At 38.9% G+C, this 18,672-nt stretch overlaps 1 protein-coding gene across 1 annotated transcript in view; it reads left to right on the forward strand.

Annotated features, from left to right (window-relative positions):
- Positions 1-17,556, forward strand: part of LOC119419089 (protein FAM126B) — a 28,283-nt gene extending 10,727 nt beyond the window's left edge. Inside the window, exons 5-11 of the mRNA XM_037686387.1 lie at positions 1,323-1,403; positions 4,011-4,126; positions 7,087-7,182; positions 8,237-8,353; positions 9,968-10,055; positions 10,956-11,112; positions 16,691-17,556. Coding sequence (XP_037542315.1) covers positions 1,323-1,403; positions 4,011-4,126; positions 7,087-7,182; positions 8,237-8,353; positions 9,968-10,055; positions 10,956-11,112; positions 16,691-17,343 — 1,308 coding nt within the window. The 3' untranslated portion in view covers positions 17,344-17,556. The remainder of the gene's footprint in view (positions 1-1,322; positions 1,404-4,010; positions 4,127-7,086; positions 7,183-8,236; positions 8,354-9,967; positions 10,056-10,955; positions 11,113-16,690) is intronic.
- Positions 17,557-18,672: the final 1,116 nt, after the last annotated feature.

Genomic DNA, 18,672 nt, shown 5'->3' on the forward strand with positions numbered 1-18,672 from the left:
AGGAGAGACGGACTGTGTGCTCTGTCCACATTAAGTGTCCCTGCAGGTTGAAGCACATTACTTGCATTAAGAAAAATTACATCACATGTGGTCATTAATGAGACACGGTTAACTCAGTATCTCGTTGTTGGAGTTAAACCTTTGACTGGGTATCACTAACAATTTGATTGCTGTTGTTGACCAAAAAACAGCTTAGTTTTCTCCTCAGTTTTGAACATCCCACTTCTGCCAGTAGTGGTCTGGAATCCAAACATACTGATATTTTTCATGAGATAAACTTTTATTTTTGCCACTGACTGAGGTGGTATAATGTAGCAGGTACATGCCAGATAGTGTGTTTTGTGTAAACGTAACAAAACAATAACGATGTAAATCATCAGTTACCTTTTTGACCTATCAGAAAAGAGAAATTATAGAGGTTTTATGTCATTACCCTTCCAAGGTGACCTACTGGTGGAAAATCACCAGTTAATGGATCGGCCGTAGGTAGTTTGCATCATCAGGAAATGCCTTTGAGGAATGTGCAAAGAGCAAGAGATACCAAAAGAAGGAGCTCCCATGTCAGCCGACACAGCTAAGGGTATACTCATGAATAATTTATCCCTCTGTGTCTATATCACTCGTCTCACACACACACAGCGCACACCAAATTCTCCCCTATGAGTCCTGATAAACAGCTCTGCTCTCAGCAGTTCTGTCAGATATTCAGAGATGTACTGTTAGCGAGCGAAGGGCAGAACCTTCAGTCCACTGAAAGACTCGTGGAGGCACTGTTAAAGTAATACTACTTGTTTAATACTTATTCCAGAACCAAAGTTGTGGATAGATAAATAAAAGCTGATGTCGACATGACCAGAAGTGGGCGAGGCATTAAAGCCTCAATGTTATTATGTACTTAAAAGGTGCACGTGGCAGAGCATGGAATGATTTTGCAGATTAAAGTTTCTATTAAATAAAACTTTAGCAATATATTTATGTTAAAAAACTTGTTTTCCCCCTGTGATTGTGACTAGTGAAAATAATTAGTCATTAATTTTAGCAATGGCATCATTCAGGGATGTGTGAAATTTTGCAATACCTGTCACGGTGTGACAGTGGAGTTGAGTGGACAGCAGTGATGTAATTTGTCAGTCACTGACATCCAGCAGCAGCCTGTTCAGTATCATAAGCTGGTGTTGCTGGAAGTCATACCTGTTTGTACCCAGCTCTTAGACGTGTTCCTGCGTTAAATACAAAACAAAATGTTAACTAGTCTGTTATTTAATGCCATGTTACTGTTTCTAGCTTTCTGTTTCTTCATCAATCTTTTTTGATTTTTGCAGGAAATCGTCGACAAAGATGGCAACAGCAAACTTCTTTCCTTCACAATCCCCTCCCTGTCAAAACCATCAATATATCATGAGGCAAGACTCCCGCTTCTTGCAAAACAGACTTTTTTCTGTGAATTCCACTGTTTCTTTTCCACTCTTCTTTTTATTTTTCATCTTTTTCTGTCCTTATATCTTAGACTTATTGTGGGCGTTGATTTTGCAAGATGGCTCCTCCTCAGGGTCTCTACTCTCACCTCGAGGCCTCCCTTGTGTGTTAGCTCTCCTATTTCAGTGCAACACCTCTTAATTTATGCTCTTTAAAAAAAAAAAAATTGGGAACAAACAAAAATACAAATGCATTCATTGAGTTCTTTTCAAATTAAAATGAGGGCACTTAGATTTTCATTGATCCCACTTTCAGTCCTTTTGGCTCTTTGTGAGTCACAGCTTCTGTCGTGCTGGTTTTATTCTCGCTTGCTCAACTGACCTGCTGTAATTCATCACCACAGTGTTTAAAAGAACATGTTGACCCGAAATCGCTCTGGGCTAACGGCCAGGGTTTCTGTCCTTTTTTGTCACCCAGTGAATATTTTCATCAAGTATGCCTATTTGTGTTTGTGTGCGTCACCAAAGGCGACTTGTTGCAGTAAATACCCTCCATATTAATTGAATGGAGAAAACATGGAGGTTTTCTTATTTGACCCAGTATAAGACCTTTTCTCAACAACTTCAGTATTACCAGAACTATCATACAGATTTTTTTTGCGTCTCTTGCCTTTGTACAGTATTACAGAAGGAACTCAAGTTCACCTCTGCTCTGAATACCACCAGTCCAAAGTGGCTTGTGCCACGCCCTAATTTGTACACATTTTAATTTCTTTCTCCTTGTTCTATTGCACTCCTGAAAGAAAAATATCTGACTGCTCTATTTTCATCAAGCTGAGTTTTGCCTCTGGATCGACACATTACAGAGCAGTGTGTACTTGTGACCAGTAAAACTGGAATACATTTAAATAAAGAACCAGTTGCTTTAAAGACAAAAGTAGAAACATGAGAACTGTGAGGCTGCACAAAGGAGTTTGAAGAAGGCACCAGGATAATTATAGAAGATGAATTTTGGTCAAATATTTGTGCAGTCAGTTTGTAATGATGATTATGCTAATATGTCGGCTCAGTAGAAACTTGAAGCAACTTCTAGAGTATTCAGCCCAGTTATAATCTCATAGAAGCAACATAGAGAAAGGGTTGTTTGTAAGACGTAAGGGTTCATCTGTGAATAGCAAGCGGCCATCAGGGCATTAACAATCGGTCGTTAGGCTGATGGTCCTCCTTTATCATGTGAACAGCTATTATTATTAGACCTTTATTTATACAGGTTAGTTCCCATTGAACCTCACAGACTTGTTTACAAGAGAGGCATACAACATACAGGCAGATGAGAAAAAGAGAACACGAGGATGGAGGAAGCCAAAAAAAAATAAAAAAAATAAAATCATGTCTCGCACTATGTCCTGGTGGAAAAACAGTATAAATAAAAAAAGACCTCGCAACATAAAGCTTCAACATACGATGACAGCATAATACATTTATGCATAGAGGTCAACAAAAGCGGTGAGTTATCCATAGACAGTCCAGAAAGTCCCAAAGTTCTGATAAGATGGTACATTGTCTATCTGCATCATGGTTCTGGTAAGGCCACAGATGTCCTCGGGAGGGGGGAGGTAGGCAGAAGCTTCTAGTTTACGTATCCTACAGGAGCAATTTGAGATAAGTTGGCCTGTTCAACGCCAGCAGGGAGGCCAAATCCAGATAAACAACAATTGCTTGGGCTGCCTGACTCTGTTTTCTGTCTGCCTTCAAGTTCTGCTGGTACACTCAATGGCGAATCCAAACAGCCAGATTTGTGGACATTACGCCCGGTCCATGCTCCATTAACATTCTCCAAGATTAAAACCTTCATGTTGGCGAGTTCCATGAGCCGCAAATGACCTACGATTCTCAGAAATCGCATCCAGCTTGCAGTTGAGCATATGAGTTTAAGAGCTCGAGGCACAAATTAATCCTTCACGTAAGGCTGGCAGCTTTACCGTGGCCGTAACTGCTGCTGACGTCTTCCTAATTTGTCGATATCCTAGATATCCACTGATTCCAAAAAGCAGAAACCCTGTTATCATAAATCCAATAATGTACACATCTTCTACGTTCTCCACGGACAGCACAGATAGGCACATCATCTTCCATTCCCCCCAGGAATCCATGACATACCCAGCTGCATGGGTCCATTCAGGGCATGAGGGCTCTCCAGCACTCTGTTGTCTGGTGGGGGAAAAAAATATCAATTGCGTTGAAGGACCAGCTGCCCAAATCCATAATATTTTTCGATTCAGAAGACGTGTAAAGAGAGGCTCTGAGGTTGGCAGGACAAGAGAGCAAAAAAGCAGGAGGGAGAGAGGGTAAGAGCGACCGTCTGGTTGATCCACTAGGCTAGGTGCTATTTATAAGACCGAGTTTAGTGCAGCTCCTCAGACTAACAAAGTCTTCTGGATAAAAGATGAAACATTTCAACCGTTTTGTTTTTTTTATCTGTCCAGAGGACCTGACTTAACTTTGTTAGGTTGTTTGTAAGAATTTTGATGTGAATATTTAATTTGATAAAACATTTACCTGTATTAAAGTTTGTGTGTGTGTGTGTGTGTGTAGCCTTCTAGCCTGGGCTCCATGGCTCTGACAGAAGGAGCTCTCTGCCAACATGACCTGATCCGAGTGGTTTACAGCGGCCTCCACCCTCAGAGAGAAACCTTCACAGCACAGAACAGGTACCACTACCAGTAAAACAGTTTTTTTTAACCGAGATTCATTTCAGAACTCTGACCTCTTAAAAAAAAAAACAGTCATTACACGTGGATAATTATTTTTTGCTATATTTTTCCATATCATAAATGTTTTTTAGGCACTTCGTAGCTCAAAGTTGGTTAAATAGTGTAATAATACTTCTCAATTAGTATTTTGTTGATCCACATCTTACCTTTTATAACAGATTAGATTGTTTGGACTGGACTGCATAATTATTTCAGTTATTTTCAGTGAGGTTCCATATTTCTCATATTCTAGTTGATTAATAAGTTTTGCAGAATGAATTCCAGCCATGTCTTGGACTGATTTTGTCTTTAATATTATTTTATACATTTGTAGTTTGTTTTAGATGCATCTTGTCATGTTATTTATTTATAGCTTTCCTCTTATATGCTAAAATTCCTTCTCACTCTGAGAAATAAATAACCCAATTTTTACCAAACATATTTTTGATCAATAGAATGAGAAAAATGATCCAAAATGTTGGAAAATCTCTTTTTTTTTACTTTCCCATTTTCTTTGAACACCCATCTAACTAGGACCAACCAATGGTTTCTTCTTGATCTTCTCAGGAGTTTTTTTATTTTAATTTTATTTATTTTATTTTATTAATGTATTTCCTATTTCCAGTCAATCAGCTCTTTAACCTCCTAGGACCTGGCATCCACATATGCAAGAGTTCAGGTCTTAGGAGGTTAAAGTATAAAAATAGACTGTGTCTAAACTTGGACAGGATTATATATTACAATAAATATTATATTTAAACCCTATATTTTAAGAAATTCAAACACATTGATTTTTTTTTTTTTTTACTTTGGAGAAATGTTATTAATTCAAACCATTTTATGAATCTTTAGTTTAATGGGCTCAGTCAGAACGTTTTGTTGTTCAATTTGGATTATTGCTTCTTTGATTTTATTTTTTACAAAATAAAACATCTTTTTAAACATCCGTAAAAGTTGTTATTCTACAGTTTTATCTTGATATTTTAGTATCAAAAATGAATCCATACCGCACCCATATCCACACTTCATGGTCTTTTTTTAAATTATTTGAGTTCTGCTGGACTATTTTTTGCTTTCCAAATTTACTTGGCATCAAAATTGATCCCAACTTTGGACATGGGAATCATTATTCTCATTGATATGTATGCTTTGTTTCATCCTTCATCAAATATGTTTTTAATAAAAAAGCCCTTTTTAAGATGATCAGATTGTAACCCTCTGTGCTTAATCAGCCTCCTGTGGCGAGGACTCGGTCAGTCTGAGAGCTTTTTTGGCTCTTCCATTCACACTGCTGCTGTGGGTGAATAATAATCTCAGCCCTAGTAATAAAGCGTGCCAGTAATCCTGCCCAAAATAGGGTTTCTGTTGGACTCAAATGAACAAAGATGCATGTGTGCTTGTTTGCAGTGACATATACGCAGCAAAAACAAAAATCTGGGTTATCTGACCTGATCATGTGAGATCACAAATAATACTGTGGATATCCAAAGCAGTGTGGCGCCAATTCACAACAAACTTGATAAATATATTGGCAATATCTCAGCATCGCTCGACATCAAAGCTTATTTGATGTGAGTGGTTCTTATGAGAAGAGGATCCAAAGCTCCTGAGAGAGGAGGTAAATGGTTCGAATGAGAACGCAGCGCATCGTTTATGGCCTCACACAGCAGGTCCGTTTCAATTTGCTTTCATCAAAATGCATCCACAGGCTCTTCATAATGCATGTGAAGAAATAAAATATGCACAGTATTTCCAAACAATATAATCCAACTATTAAAAAGTTGATTGCTTTGATTCAATTTCATCCACTCTCAAAAACTCTCTGTGGCTGCAGAGATTAGAGCGACAAGAAAGACATGACAAAGTCTGCAGCAGAGAAGCCGACATGTAGCTGCTTTATTAGGCATCTTCTTTAGTCGCAATGTCTGAGAACTCCAGTTACATTTCTATATTTTCACTTCAACTAAAACTAGTCAGTTGATCTACATCCACAACTGATTAACCTTTAGATTCAACCCCATTCAAGGTAGCCGCCGTAGCTAAATGAGCTTAAAAAACACGTACAAATTACTATAACTCAGATAATTTTACAAATATTCAGCTAAAATTTGGTGTGTTAGTAACTGGGGATCATCCCCAACTTATACTCCAAGTGTTAGCTGATAGCTAGCATTAGCACAATATCTGTTTTTAAAGCTTTGCCATTCACTGTTGAAGTAAACGTCTGTTAGTGAAATGAACCACTTAATGAATTTTAATGAAACTTTTAGAAAGTAATCTTTGGATATACATCTACAAATACATATAAGTATTTTATGGAATTTCAAGGTTGCAGCCACATCAAAGCTATAACTTAGCCAATTTTACAGATATGGCGCTTAAATTGAAAGTGGTAGTAGCTGGGAGTTGCAACAAATCTTACAAGATCTTGCTTGAGATTGCAGATAATGTCATGTGCAAGTTTTGATCCGAACAGCTGTAGCTCCATCCCTTCTCGTCATAAGATGATCTTCGTTTAACACTCGGTTGTGAGAGGCAGCAGGCAACGTGCACTCTGTCAGACAACGCTCTGCTCTTTCAATCTTTTATGAGTGGTAAAATATCGTCCCAATAAATAAACAGAGACATTGAACTTCAGTTTTACACATTCTGCTGTTCTCCTGTTTCTGCACCTCTTGGATGGTGTGTCCCCAGAGCTTAAAGGAGTATTTTGTTTTATTAAGTCATGCATCATGTACACCAGCTGACGATGAGCAAATCTACTTACCAGTAATAAAGCTATTTGCTTAGCGTGCTATTTAACAGCTTGCAGGTTTGAAGGATTGCTCAAGCTACTAAGCACTGTTCCTTGACTCAAGTTATTAGATTCTGATTAATCTGTATTTTTGTGTTTGTAACTGTGTCTTTTGTTGTTGCAGGTTTGAGGTGTTGTGTTTCCTCATGCTCTGCTACAACTCCGCCGTGGTCTACATGCCCCTCTCTTCCTATCAGTCCGTCTGCAGGATGAGCTCACGGTGAGAACATGTCTTTTTGTTACTTCTGCACCCAATTAGCAGCCATTTTTTTTTCTGTTTTAAAATTGCCTGTTTGCTTCAAGTTGGGATCTAATCACCTCCTCCCCGTTGTAGCTTAACACTTCCCTGAGTACTCAACAGTCCTAGTGGCAGGAGGGTTTGAGTTGTACAATTTCATTTGAGCTCAGTTAAACAGCTCATGCAGCTGGCTAAATTCAAACCAAAACTACTGTGTAGCTATCCGAGTGTGAATCTTTGAAACACCGAGACGCCCTGAAGGATCGATGAGTGATTCACTGAACGAGGATCTGCAGTGGAGCGTTGTTCCACCGCAGCGTGCACACCATTCAGGATATGAATCCTGCCTACTGTGAGCGAACAGACAGCGCCTGAAGCTAGCTCAGTCTAGACAGATGGCACGCTGTGACTGAAGATTTCATTGCACAGTACAGCCTCTCTTTGTCCTCACAGCGGGCAGTTTGTGGTCGAACCATCAACCCCTGCAAATAAAAAGACTTACTTTAAATTGTTTGTTTTTTGTGTGTATAAGCTCCTTGTAGTAATTTCTTTTTTATATAATAAACTGAATTTGACAATCTGACACATTTACATACATTTTAAGACATTTAATCAGAATTCACAAAACAAACTATATGCATCTAAAGTAAAACCAGTAGATATTTAAACGGTCTCGAGGCAGAGGTGATTTACATTTAAGGTCCGTTGTTTTTATCTCCTGAGGTTTGTCACAATGTTTTTTTAAAACTGAGTCACTGATCATTTTTGTTCCAGGACAATCTTTGCTCTTGTTTAATTAATATGTGTGTTGATAACACACGCCACGAGTCGGAACAAAAGTCTCTTCGAGTCCGTGAAGCATTCTTTAAACAGAAAAAAAAAGATTTTATATTTATTTCAGTACTTTTTGACTCCGTTTTTCTTCTTCTCTCTACAGTCTGTTCGTTTCTGATGCAGGTCATCAGATCTTTGAGCTTCATTTTGCAGTTTGAGGAGATCTCTGACGTTTTCTTTCTTACACCACTTCCCTTCTCAGAGTGTGCGTTTGTGGCTTCCCTCGACAACAGCAGAAGCTTTGGAGGGAACCGTGCAACCGCGTGCTGCTGGATCCTGAGTTCATGGTGCAGATGCTGAGTGCTGTTTATCACGCTATGTACGTTTAACCTGAACCAAACACCCTTTTTGATTATATTTTTAACATAGCTCCATTAGTTGTGAACATCTTGATTTTTGTTCTTCTGTCACAACAAATAGTTGCCCATTTTTACATAAATTAGTGTAGAATTTATCTACTTGCTGCAATTATTTTATTCACTAATTTCCCTCATCCAGTTTTACAAATGACCTTTGACAGACACAAAAAATGTAGCAAAGTTCCAGCAAAGTTTAGTTCAATTTGTGAGTGGAAAGGGAACAAGGAGAAGAAAAGTCATATAACTGGTCCCTTTTCTTACTGTATATAACATTTTTGTAGGCTTTTGTTAACACAAAGGTCTGAATTAGTTGCATGTGTTGTCTCAAACATCTGTACATTAACTCAGACATGGACCTATAGGTGATTATTATAAAGCTAATTGTTGATGACGCTAAAACACTTAAGTTTTGTTTAAAGCTGCAATACTTTTACGTACTTTTATTTTCATATAATTTGAGGTTTGCATTTATGTTAATGATAACCCCTAGAAAACTTCGAACAGTGAAAGTTTTGTTACGTTTACAACAAATTTTAACCAAATTTTCAGAGAATTTGCTAAATTGAATCCAACTTATTTCTGTTTTCGTCCCTTAACTTTGCTGTTAAGAGATTATGCAATGGGGTAGGTGGTAGGTGGTGTATTTTTCCACTTTGAGATGCAATTGGATTTTGGCCAAATTGAAAAAAAAAACTAAATCAACATATTTGTGCAGAAACGCAACTTAAACCATCACTGTCCTTTTATGTTTGTTCTGTCTTTTCAGTCCTGGCATCATTTGAGTGTTTCCACCTGCGAATTCATGCCGTTTGTTTAATCTTTAGTCTAAAAAGAGCTTAATTGTTAGATTAAGAACTGGATCAAACAGTTCAGTTTGACTGTTTTGTATTTGTCCTTTTTCCCTATGCGTTAATTTTGTATTGTATGTACTTTGTACTAGATACTCTTTAATTTCAATTTGTTGTGGATTTGTCTCTCATTTCTTGAGATTTGGCAGTCATCATTTTACTACAAATCTAAATATAAACTCCAGTGGTTTATGCAGACAAGTTTGTGCATTTTATCAGAGTCTGAATGTTTTTTTAATTTATTAATTAATTTATTTTACAAATACTAGTTTATTATACTAATAATGTCCTCTTTTCTACTGGCTTACTTTGGTTCCACCTAGCTGCAGAACAAATTAGAATCAGGCTGGTTTTAAAATTTGCTTTTGTTTCTCACATTCTTACATTTACTTTACTCATAAGGTCAAAAAGGCAACATGAAAAAGCTTCTTAAAGTAGTTCATGGTTTTGTCTAATGGATTTTTCATTGAAGATATCTTTCCCTTCTAGAAGACACTGCACTGTTTTCTAGTAACGCAGTAGTGTCACAGTATTATTACCCCATGAGTGTGTAACCTCAGCACCATCACCCCTTACTTTGTGCAGCCACAGGCTTCTTTAAGCAGCTAAAAATAGATTCTGGGATGTGAGTCAGACATCAAAAGGAGCTTGTGAGAGTCTGCACTTTACTCAAATAAGCTTGCAGCGTGATGTTTAATGTTGGTTTGTTTGTGTTTTCAACTGTAGTTACAATGGAGAGTGGGAGATGGGGCATGAAGCTCTGGAGGACATTGTGTACAGAGCCCAGCTGGAGCTCTTCTCCCAGCCCCTCCTGGTAAGACCAGCAGCTTGTTGCAGTCTGCATCAGTATAGCCACCGTATAGTTTGAAAAGCCAACAAAGTAAATATGTATTAATAAAGATTTTCCTACAAATTGGTACTAGTAAACTCCAGATTTAAATAACTAAAAAATTTGAATATTTTTGCCAAAATACCGTGTGAAATTTGTTGGAGTAAAACTGAATTGTAAAAGTTAAAACAAACTGAAAAGAGGCTAAATGAGGAAAAAAAGAGCTGAAAGATAAAATATGCAAAATCATACCTAAAAGTTCCAATTAGCAAAACTTTAGCTGAACGATAAAAATAGTAAAAACTGTAGCTACAAACCAAAATTAGCGAAACAGTCGATTTAAGCTAAAATTAGCAAATCCATAGTTAAAAACTAAATATAGCATTAAAGAAAAACATTTTTTAAGGATTTGAAACAATCTTAATGTGTTTCAATAAAGATAAAATATATATATAACTAAATATTTTGAAAAAAATTGTAGAAGTTACTTAACCATAAAGGTCGTAACGCACCATTCTTGATTGAGCTGAATGTTTTTGGTACATTAATGGTTAAAATTGCAAAAAATATGTGTAATGAGTTTGCAAAAAAAAAAACTGTAGCCTATGGGAAAATAAAAATATAGAAAGGAAAACAATAAGGTTTTAGATCAGGGCTATTCAACTGACGGCCCGGGGGCCAAATCAGGCCCACAGGTGAGCTCAGTTCGGCCACACAATGGGTTCTTTTTAAAATAAAACTAGATTTTAAACCATAAAACAAACTTAATGACAATAACTGCTGGATGTTCGGCCCCTGAGCTCTTGGCTGTCAGTAACTGTGGCCCCCTGAGCAATTTAGTTGAAAATCCCTGATCTAGATGTTCTCTCTGTGTATTTACATCAGCTGGGGAACGCCATGAAAAACTCTCTGCCGGAAAGCGCTCCCGACGAGCCGCGTGGACGCAAGGTGCTTCAGGTGGAGGTGACGCCCACCATCAGCCGTATATCCATCTCGGCAATCACCACTGCCTCCATACGGCGCCACCGCTGGAAGAGAGAGGGTAAGACTAGAAAGCCCTGAGAGCGGCAGAAAACTTTGCCTTTCACACTGTGAAGTAAACCAGGCTTATCAAATTTAATCAAGGATTACACAATTGTTCAAAAAGTTAAAACTGTCAGTTTAGAGTCGTAGGTTAGGTTTGTGGAGAAGGTGGTGAAACAAGTTCCCTCGGGCACGATTCAGCTTACAGTTTGTTGCTTTTTTCTGATTTACGAAAGGCCGCAAGATGGACTTATTTGGTGAGAAAATGACCTCTGTGGTGCTTGTCTCTAGCAGTGAGAAGGAAACCTGTTTTTGTTATAAACTGATCACACCATTAGCATCGTCTAAATGGTGTTACATGTCACTTCCTGTTTGTACATGTGGTCCTATAAGCCGCTGTGTTGAAGTGCTTCCACTCACTGCTCCTTGTTGTTTTTGTTGCTTTTTTGTGTCTATCGTGTGCTTTATGTCACCAGTAAATTGTAAATGTTAATCAGTTTTGGATAATGAAGCAACAAAATGGTATTAATTGATCCCGTAAATGGGCGATCGATACCGTAGAGTTTCTATTTTTTACATTTTATAGCTCATGAAAGAATTGAGGTAGCTTTGAGGGCAGCTGTCCCCAGGAGCCTGCGCTGAGTGAAGCTTGCTGCTACTAAAGAAACGCATTTCCTCATCTGTGTTGTTGACTCCCAGATTGTTTTGACTACTCAACCGGTGCAGAGTTGAGCTTCACCGTCAGTCCGCCTAGCTACGACCACCTCCACAACCCTCCCTGGGACCCCGCAGCTAAAGAGGATAGAGGAAGGCGGCATCACAGCCACCACAGCACCAGCAGCAGCATCATTCCCCCCATCACGCTTGAGGGTAGGGGACAGGGGTAGCCACTCATGGGAACGAGGGTCTCTAGGAAGAGGTGACCCTGCGATCTTCCTCCTACTACCCCCTCCTTAGCTTGAGGCGTTTTAACTCTGCCGTTCCCGTTGTTTCTACCTCCTGACTTCCCCAGAGTATACTAACTCATCCAGTCAATAAGACCTTCAGCCAACAACCTGCCCACCACAGATCATTGCTACTTTCTCCTGTGTTTTATGTGGAAGAGTTGCCTATTCTGGGGTTGAAGGAAGTGTCACTAGAGTCTGTTTTGCATGAACCGGTCGTCACAAGGCTTTCTGTCTTCTTCCTCATCAGTCCTTCAACTTCAGAACACTGTCCTTGTCACTCACTGAGCATGTTTACCAACAAGCCACCTGTGGGCTTACTCAACTCTCCATGTTTGATAAATGGCATCATTAGTTATCATTATTAGGGGATGTACACAATTTGGCTTAGAGATCTTGACTCTTGTCTGTACAGCCCCTGCCTGTTTGGGCAGCACCCTTCCGCTGCAGCCAATCCACAGAAAACTGTTTTTTTTTTTTTAGTTTAACAGCTTTACTGTATCCAAATATTTTCCTCATCTCAGTGAGTGGGAATGAGCCCTGCATGCACGTGACTCAGCAAGCTTCAGCGGTTTTAGAAAAAAAAAGTACATCAACGCTGAAACCTTAGCATCTCCAACGACGAGGTCAGTTGATCATTATCTGATTGGAAGCAAAGGGTTTTCCTCCGCCAGGACTCTGAGGCCCATTTTGTCTCGTGGTGAAACTTGTGCATTTTCCCTTGTTTTTGTTTTAAAATCCCAAAACTGAAGATCAGCTTGTTGTCTCGGTTAAGTTCAGTGTTTGTTTGAGTCCCATCTGGTATTTTCCACCATTTTTTTTTTGTTTGTTTATTTATTGTTGAAGTCGGTGCAGACATGAGAGGGGAACGAAGATAATTAGTTTCACTGCATTGAGTCCCTCCACCCAGTAAACATACATGTGATGATTTCAGAAGCAAACTGTGTTTGTGTACTGGACTTATTGTGTTCTTTAATTTAGAGTGGCGTTACTTTCTCATGGATTTTATTTTGTCTTCTGTTTGCATTATCCTCCCATATATCAATATTTTCATTATTTGCCCTCTTAATTGACAGAAATTAATTTAGCTTAATTTCTGAAGTGTAATTAAGTTCATTTTAAGTTTATTTGGGTTAAATATTTCATGTAGTGGTTATTTGTTCTGCTGTTGAACAGGTGCACCTTTAAAACTCTGGATTGATGGTGGGCCTCGAGGCTGCTTGTGTCTTTAAAATAGTTATTGGAAACTTTATGGTGTAAAAAAAACAAGTTGAGATATTGTCCAAATATATAATGTCTAACTGGGTGGGCTCACAGTTTTGACATTTAATAACCACAGTAATTGCTGAAAAAAAAAATGAGACTTGACAAAACTCAACTTTAGTCAAACTATTAAAAAAAAGTTTTATCTGTTTTGTAGTTTAAGCTCTTTTGTTTATGCTTAACCATTTCAGTTACCTGTAAACCATGCGCTTATATTAAAAAGAGTAGAGCCACAGTATTGATTGGTCTTTTGAGTCAGCCCAGCACCTATTTTCAGTTTATTTTGTGTAATTTGTTAAACTGTTTTCGATGTACTAGTCAAGTTTTAGTTTTGTAGTTATAAACATTTGTCTTCCTGTTTTTTCATTCTTTCAACCTTTTATTTCTACAGGTTAGTCTCATTGAGCCTCGAGGACTCATTTACAAGAGAGACCTGTTTTTAACAAAGAACAGATGAGGTACAGACAACAATAGACAATCCTATAAAAAGTATATCAAATGAAAAGTAAATAGAATAAATTATATTTAAGAAAACGAAACAAAAGCAGCTACATTATAAAGCGATGTAAAATACTAAAAACTGGAACATACCATTGACCAATAATAGGAACTTAATAACTAACACCAAAGTCCATGTTCAATAATCCAGGTATAAAATCCAACTATGTTCAGTCAGGTCATCTGGATGGTTTCTTTTTTGTGCTGAGATGTTTCATCCTCCATCCAAAAGGCTTCATCAGTCTGAGGAAACACCAAATAAAACTGATTCTCCCCCAAAAGCGTACTCCAAAATGGGAAACTCCAGTTACCATATGTTGGTGTTAACACTGGTGATGCCTTCTGGATGGAGGGCGAAACGTCTCAGCATAAAAAAAATTATATAAAAAATAAAAAAAAACGTCCAGATAGCCAGACTGAACATTGTTGGCTTTTATACCTGGATTATTGAGCTTGGACTTTGGTGTTTTGAACCAGCTTGATGTGACTGTCAACGAGGGAGAGGGCGGGCACCATAGGAGAGGGCGTGCCCCAGAGGCCATCTTAGCACCAGCATAACTGTTTTTCTTCCACTTTAGAGTAAGCTGTTGTGGTTGGAGAATCGTTTTGTTTGATGGTTCCTCTGACTGAAGCCTTCTGGATGGAGGGCGAAACATCTCGTCACAAAAAAAGAAACTGTCCAGATGACCTGACTGAGCTGGATTAATAACTAATAAGTGAACTTTTCAATTACTTTTGTTACATAACTATTTTTTGTACTGTCCTGAGCCGAGTAGAACCGTGCTGTACCAGTACTAAAGGTACTAATGGAAAGGGGCATAAGAGATAAGCCAAAGCCCCTTTTCCACAGTGACGATTCGGATCAGTTTTATTATAGAACTAGCACGATGAACATTGTGTAAGTATTCAGGATTTTGGATTTTATTAATATACCTCATGCAAGTTAAAAGCTCTAAAAGTTTACTTTACTACAGATGCCCCTTGAACGCACCATCAAGAAACAGTTTTAAGCGGCTGCATCAGCACGCAGTAATGTAGCAGGCTAAGAGACAGTGATGGGGTATGATTGTGTAACCTGGAACTCTGAGTCCATATCTCTTCATTTGGGCCTTGGGTCAGCCCGTGACCGTGTCCCCTTCAGTTCTGTGGGCTGTCCGCTGTACCTGGAAGACTATCGATCTAATGAGGTGCCTGGGCTCGTCTCGGCTGACCAACCCTGTTGATGAGGCGCTGTGGAAGAAACGAGGGGTGGGGCAGGAGAGCATGTGTCCTTCTCATGTTATGTGCATGTCGATTCAGCCCTTTTCTTATCAGTTCCTTCATTTCTTTGCTGGTTCTGTCTGTGGTTCCCTGTTCTGCTTGTCCCAACGATGCATGACGGAGAGAGAGACAGCTGATTATCTGTCTCTTCTTTTGACAGGCTTTACCCCGCATCCTGTTTATTACTAATATGACTTTTTTCCTAACATAGTTTATCATTATTTTCTCTTTCAGCTTTCTATGAGGACATAAAAATATTACTGTTTTATTTATTAAATGTACTTGTGTCAGTGCTGTGCCTTTTTAGACTTTTACAAACTGTTCTCACATTGTTGAAGACAGAAACTGCAGGTTCGAGTTTTTAGCCATACTGTCATATTTTAAACATTGGCTAAGTTTAATGTTAAGATATTCAAGCAGCAGAATCTGTCAGCTGTGCGTTGCTGGCTCCAATTTTTTCAGTTCTGTTATTTACATTTGATATTATGTCCAAGTTTAGTTATTAACAGCTGTTACATTCATCTTTTTGTACAACCCCAATTTTGAAAAATTTGAGAGATTGTGTAAAATGTAAATAAAATGGAGTGTAATGAGTAGAATTTATATATAAAAAAAACCATTTTATTTACAATAGAACATAATAAACACATGAAATGTAAAAATAATAATATTAATAATAATTGTACCGTTTAGTTTTTGTAAAATTTAGAATTTTAAGGCAGCACCACATCTCAAAACGTTTTGAACAAGTGTAACAAAAGTCTGTAAATGTAAACAGTATAAATAAAAACATCTAGAGGAGCAAAGCAACATTCAAAAACTTCTGCTGTCCTCTGGTCCAAAACTGGTTTTTAAAGTGGGAAACTGGTCAGTAGAATCAAAATTGGAAATTCTTTTTGAAAACCACAAACGCCACATTCTTTTTACAGAGTGGAAGGAAACCATGCAGCCTGTCTCCGCATCAGCACACTCAAAAATTTGCCTCTCTAATGGTATGGGGATGCATTAGTGCCTATGCAGGGACAGGTTACACATCTGGAAAGGCACCATTGAGGCAGAAAAGTATATGCAGGTTTTAGAAAAGATGTGCTCACATCCAGCAAAAAATAAAAAAATAAAATCCAGTAAATAAAAACAAAATACAATAAAGACCCAGAACTGTTGAACAGCTGGAATCCTACATCAAATAATAATGAGACGACTTTCCCCCAAAACACTCCAGCAACTCTTCTCCTCTGTTCCTAGACGTCTACAGATTTTAGTTAGTGGTAAACATTGCCCTGTTCCAGTTTTTATTTGTATTTTTAGGTGTATTGCTGCCTTAAAACTCGTATCTTTTTTTTTTTTTAAAGTATCATTTTTTTGTTTGAACATTTCTTGTTTATCACGTTCCATAGTGAAAATATGAGTTTATAAGATTTGCAACTTCTAGCATTTAGTTTTATGTTTTACACAGAACTTTTTTTGTATAAAAGACATTTATTTATTTATTTTTTATGAATGCTACACAGAGTTTCTGAAAGTGCACTTAAACATTTTAACCACACTTTGTAACCATCCGTTCAACTGGTTTATCTCATTTTTCTGTTTGTCTATCATGCTGTCTGTTTTTCTCTGACTCTCCATGTTCAGACGCTGATGGGATGAGCGGAGGGGAGGATTCCTTCAACATCAACGACCCAGACGAAGGCTTCTCCTCAGGGGCGTCCAACAGCAGCCAGCCCAGCGGCACTAAGTGTGGTGGCGGCGTGGGGCCGAGGGGCGGCAGCCTGAACAGCAGCAGTAGCAGTATTAAGAAAGCCATTGCGGCCCGCCTGTCTCGGGACAAGGAGAAGGAGAAGGAAAGGGAGCGAGAGAGGGAGGCAGAAAAACAGACAGAAATGTCTGTGGATCAGCAGGCTGCCGGAACAAAACACCACCAGAGGCAGCAGTCGCCCCCAGACAGCATCAAATTGGACGCCATCCACCTCAGTCCCATAAAGAAGCACCTGAGCTTCCCTGCAGGGCCCCCACGGGTGCGGACTGGCAGCGCCTCATCCAGCAAGTCCTTTGACTGCATGAACTTCAACTTGAATGGAGGCGAGGACGAGCAAGAGGAGGCGGCAGGAGGCTCTGAAAGGGTAGGGCTTCTAGCCGGGAGCTCGCACCGCCTCTCCACCACGAGCCTGCAGGAGGAGCACCTGAACAGGCCCGAGGAGGCCCAGGCCCTCCTGAACCCTGGGGCTCCTCTGACCAAGCAGTCCCGCTCCCCGAGCTTCAACATGCAGATCATATCACAGGTCTAATGTCCAGCCCAGCAGAAGACACGCACACACATAGCTGTTCAGAACACCCACATACATTCCCAGCTCCCCCCAGCAGCACCACAGTGATCATCTCAGTTCATATATTTGTGTGAGAGTAGGAACAGATCTTCAGATCTTCGTTGACATCTAGCAGCTGTTACTGGTGACGTTCAGATGCTAAAAAGTTCTGATAGTCGCTGTATCTCCGACCAAACTGAGCATTCCACACAAACGCTCCTCAAGTGAAAGTCTAGGAGTCTCAAACTTAGATGCAAGTGTCTTGATGTTCCAGTTTTCTTTTTAGCTCCTGACTGAATCAGTCGAAATGAATCGGCAATAAGTCGTTGCTCATGTGGAGATAAGAGGGGGATTACTTTCCTGGTTCTTCCCTTTCATTCCCGGGCTCACGTGCAATCGTTCTGATATCCTTTTATGTTTATTGTTAATTAAAACCAGTCATACATGGTTAAAAACATCTTTAAATGTTTGAAATCACAACCCAAAGAAGGTATTTTTATTTATTTTTTTAGTTCTCAAATACAAATCCCCATGATTCTTTAACTCCAGGTCACTACCTACATTTTATTTTACAGGGAAAAACAACTTTCATGTTTGATTGGTAAACGTGTAACTTTTTAGGATCGTTCCTGAACCAAACTGGAACGTGAGCGTTTGTCTGGCCTGGAGCTTTTGGACTGGACAAGTCTAACAAATGAAAATCATTCCTGTGCAGCTACACATGTAAAGACTTCTGTTTAGTGGTTTTAAAAGTTAAAGTCGATGCGACTGTAAAGGCGGTGACTGTATCTTTAGTTTCAAACGGTTCCATGGATCCTTCCTTCTGAAAGCACTTGGTGTTTGTAAAAGCTGTGCCTAGTGTCAAGTCAAAGCTGGTTATGTGCTGCCCCCTGGTGGCCTGACGGTGTCACTGCACCTCCTTGGTCTCCACAGTGATCTTGTTCTTGTTCTGATTGGACCATCATAAAGCATTTTGTTCTACCTCATTGTGTGTTCACCTGCCGTTCAGATACAACCAAACAAGCTGATTTACTCCTGTTTTTGTCTTTGAAACCAGATTGTTAATCTGACCTAAATCGGTTCCCACCTCAGCTGGATTAATGTTCAATTTTGTGTTTTTCTGTACAACTTTGAGTACTTTGTCCCTACGGTTAAGTTAAATCTAGCTAAATACAGTCTCAATTTATTTATTTTTCCTGGGGGATTAATCTGAATATTTTTTTATTTCTTTAATTTTTTTAAGGTTATGGGCTTTTAAGTGCAATTTGTTTTAAATCCTTGTGTACGTAGACGTTTTTCTTCTGCTGTAAA

The sequence above is a fragment of the Nematolebias whitei genome, chromosome 13, assembly GCF_014905685.2.
Source record: "Nematolebias whitei isolate Nwh7 chromosome 13, NemWhi1, whole genome shotgun sequence".
Classification (NCBI taxonomy): domain Eukaryota; kingdom Metazoa; phylum Chordata; class Actinopteri; order Cyprinodontiformes; family Rivulidae; genus Nematolebias; species Nematolebias whitei.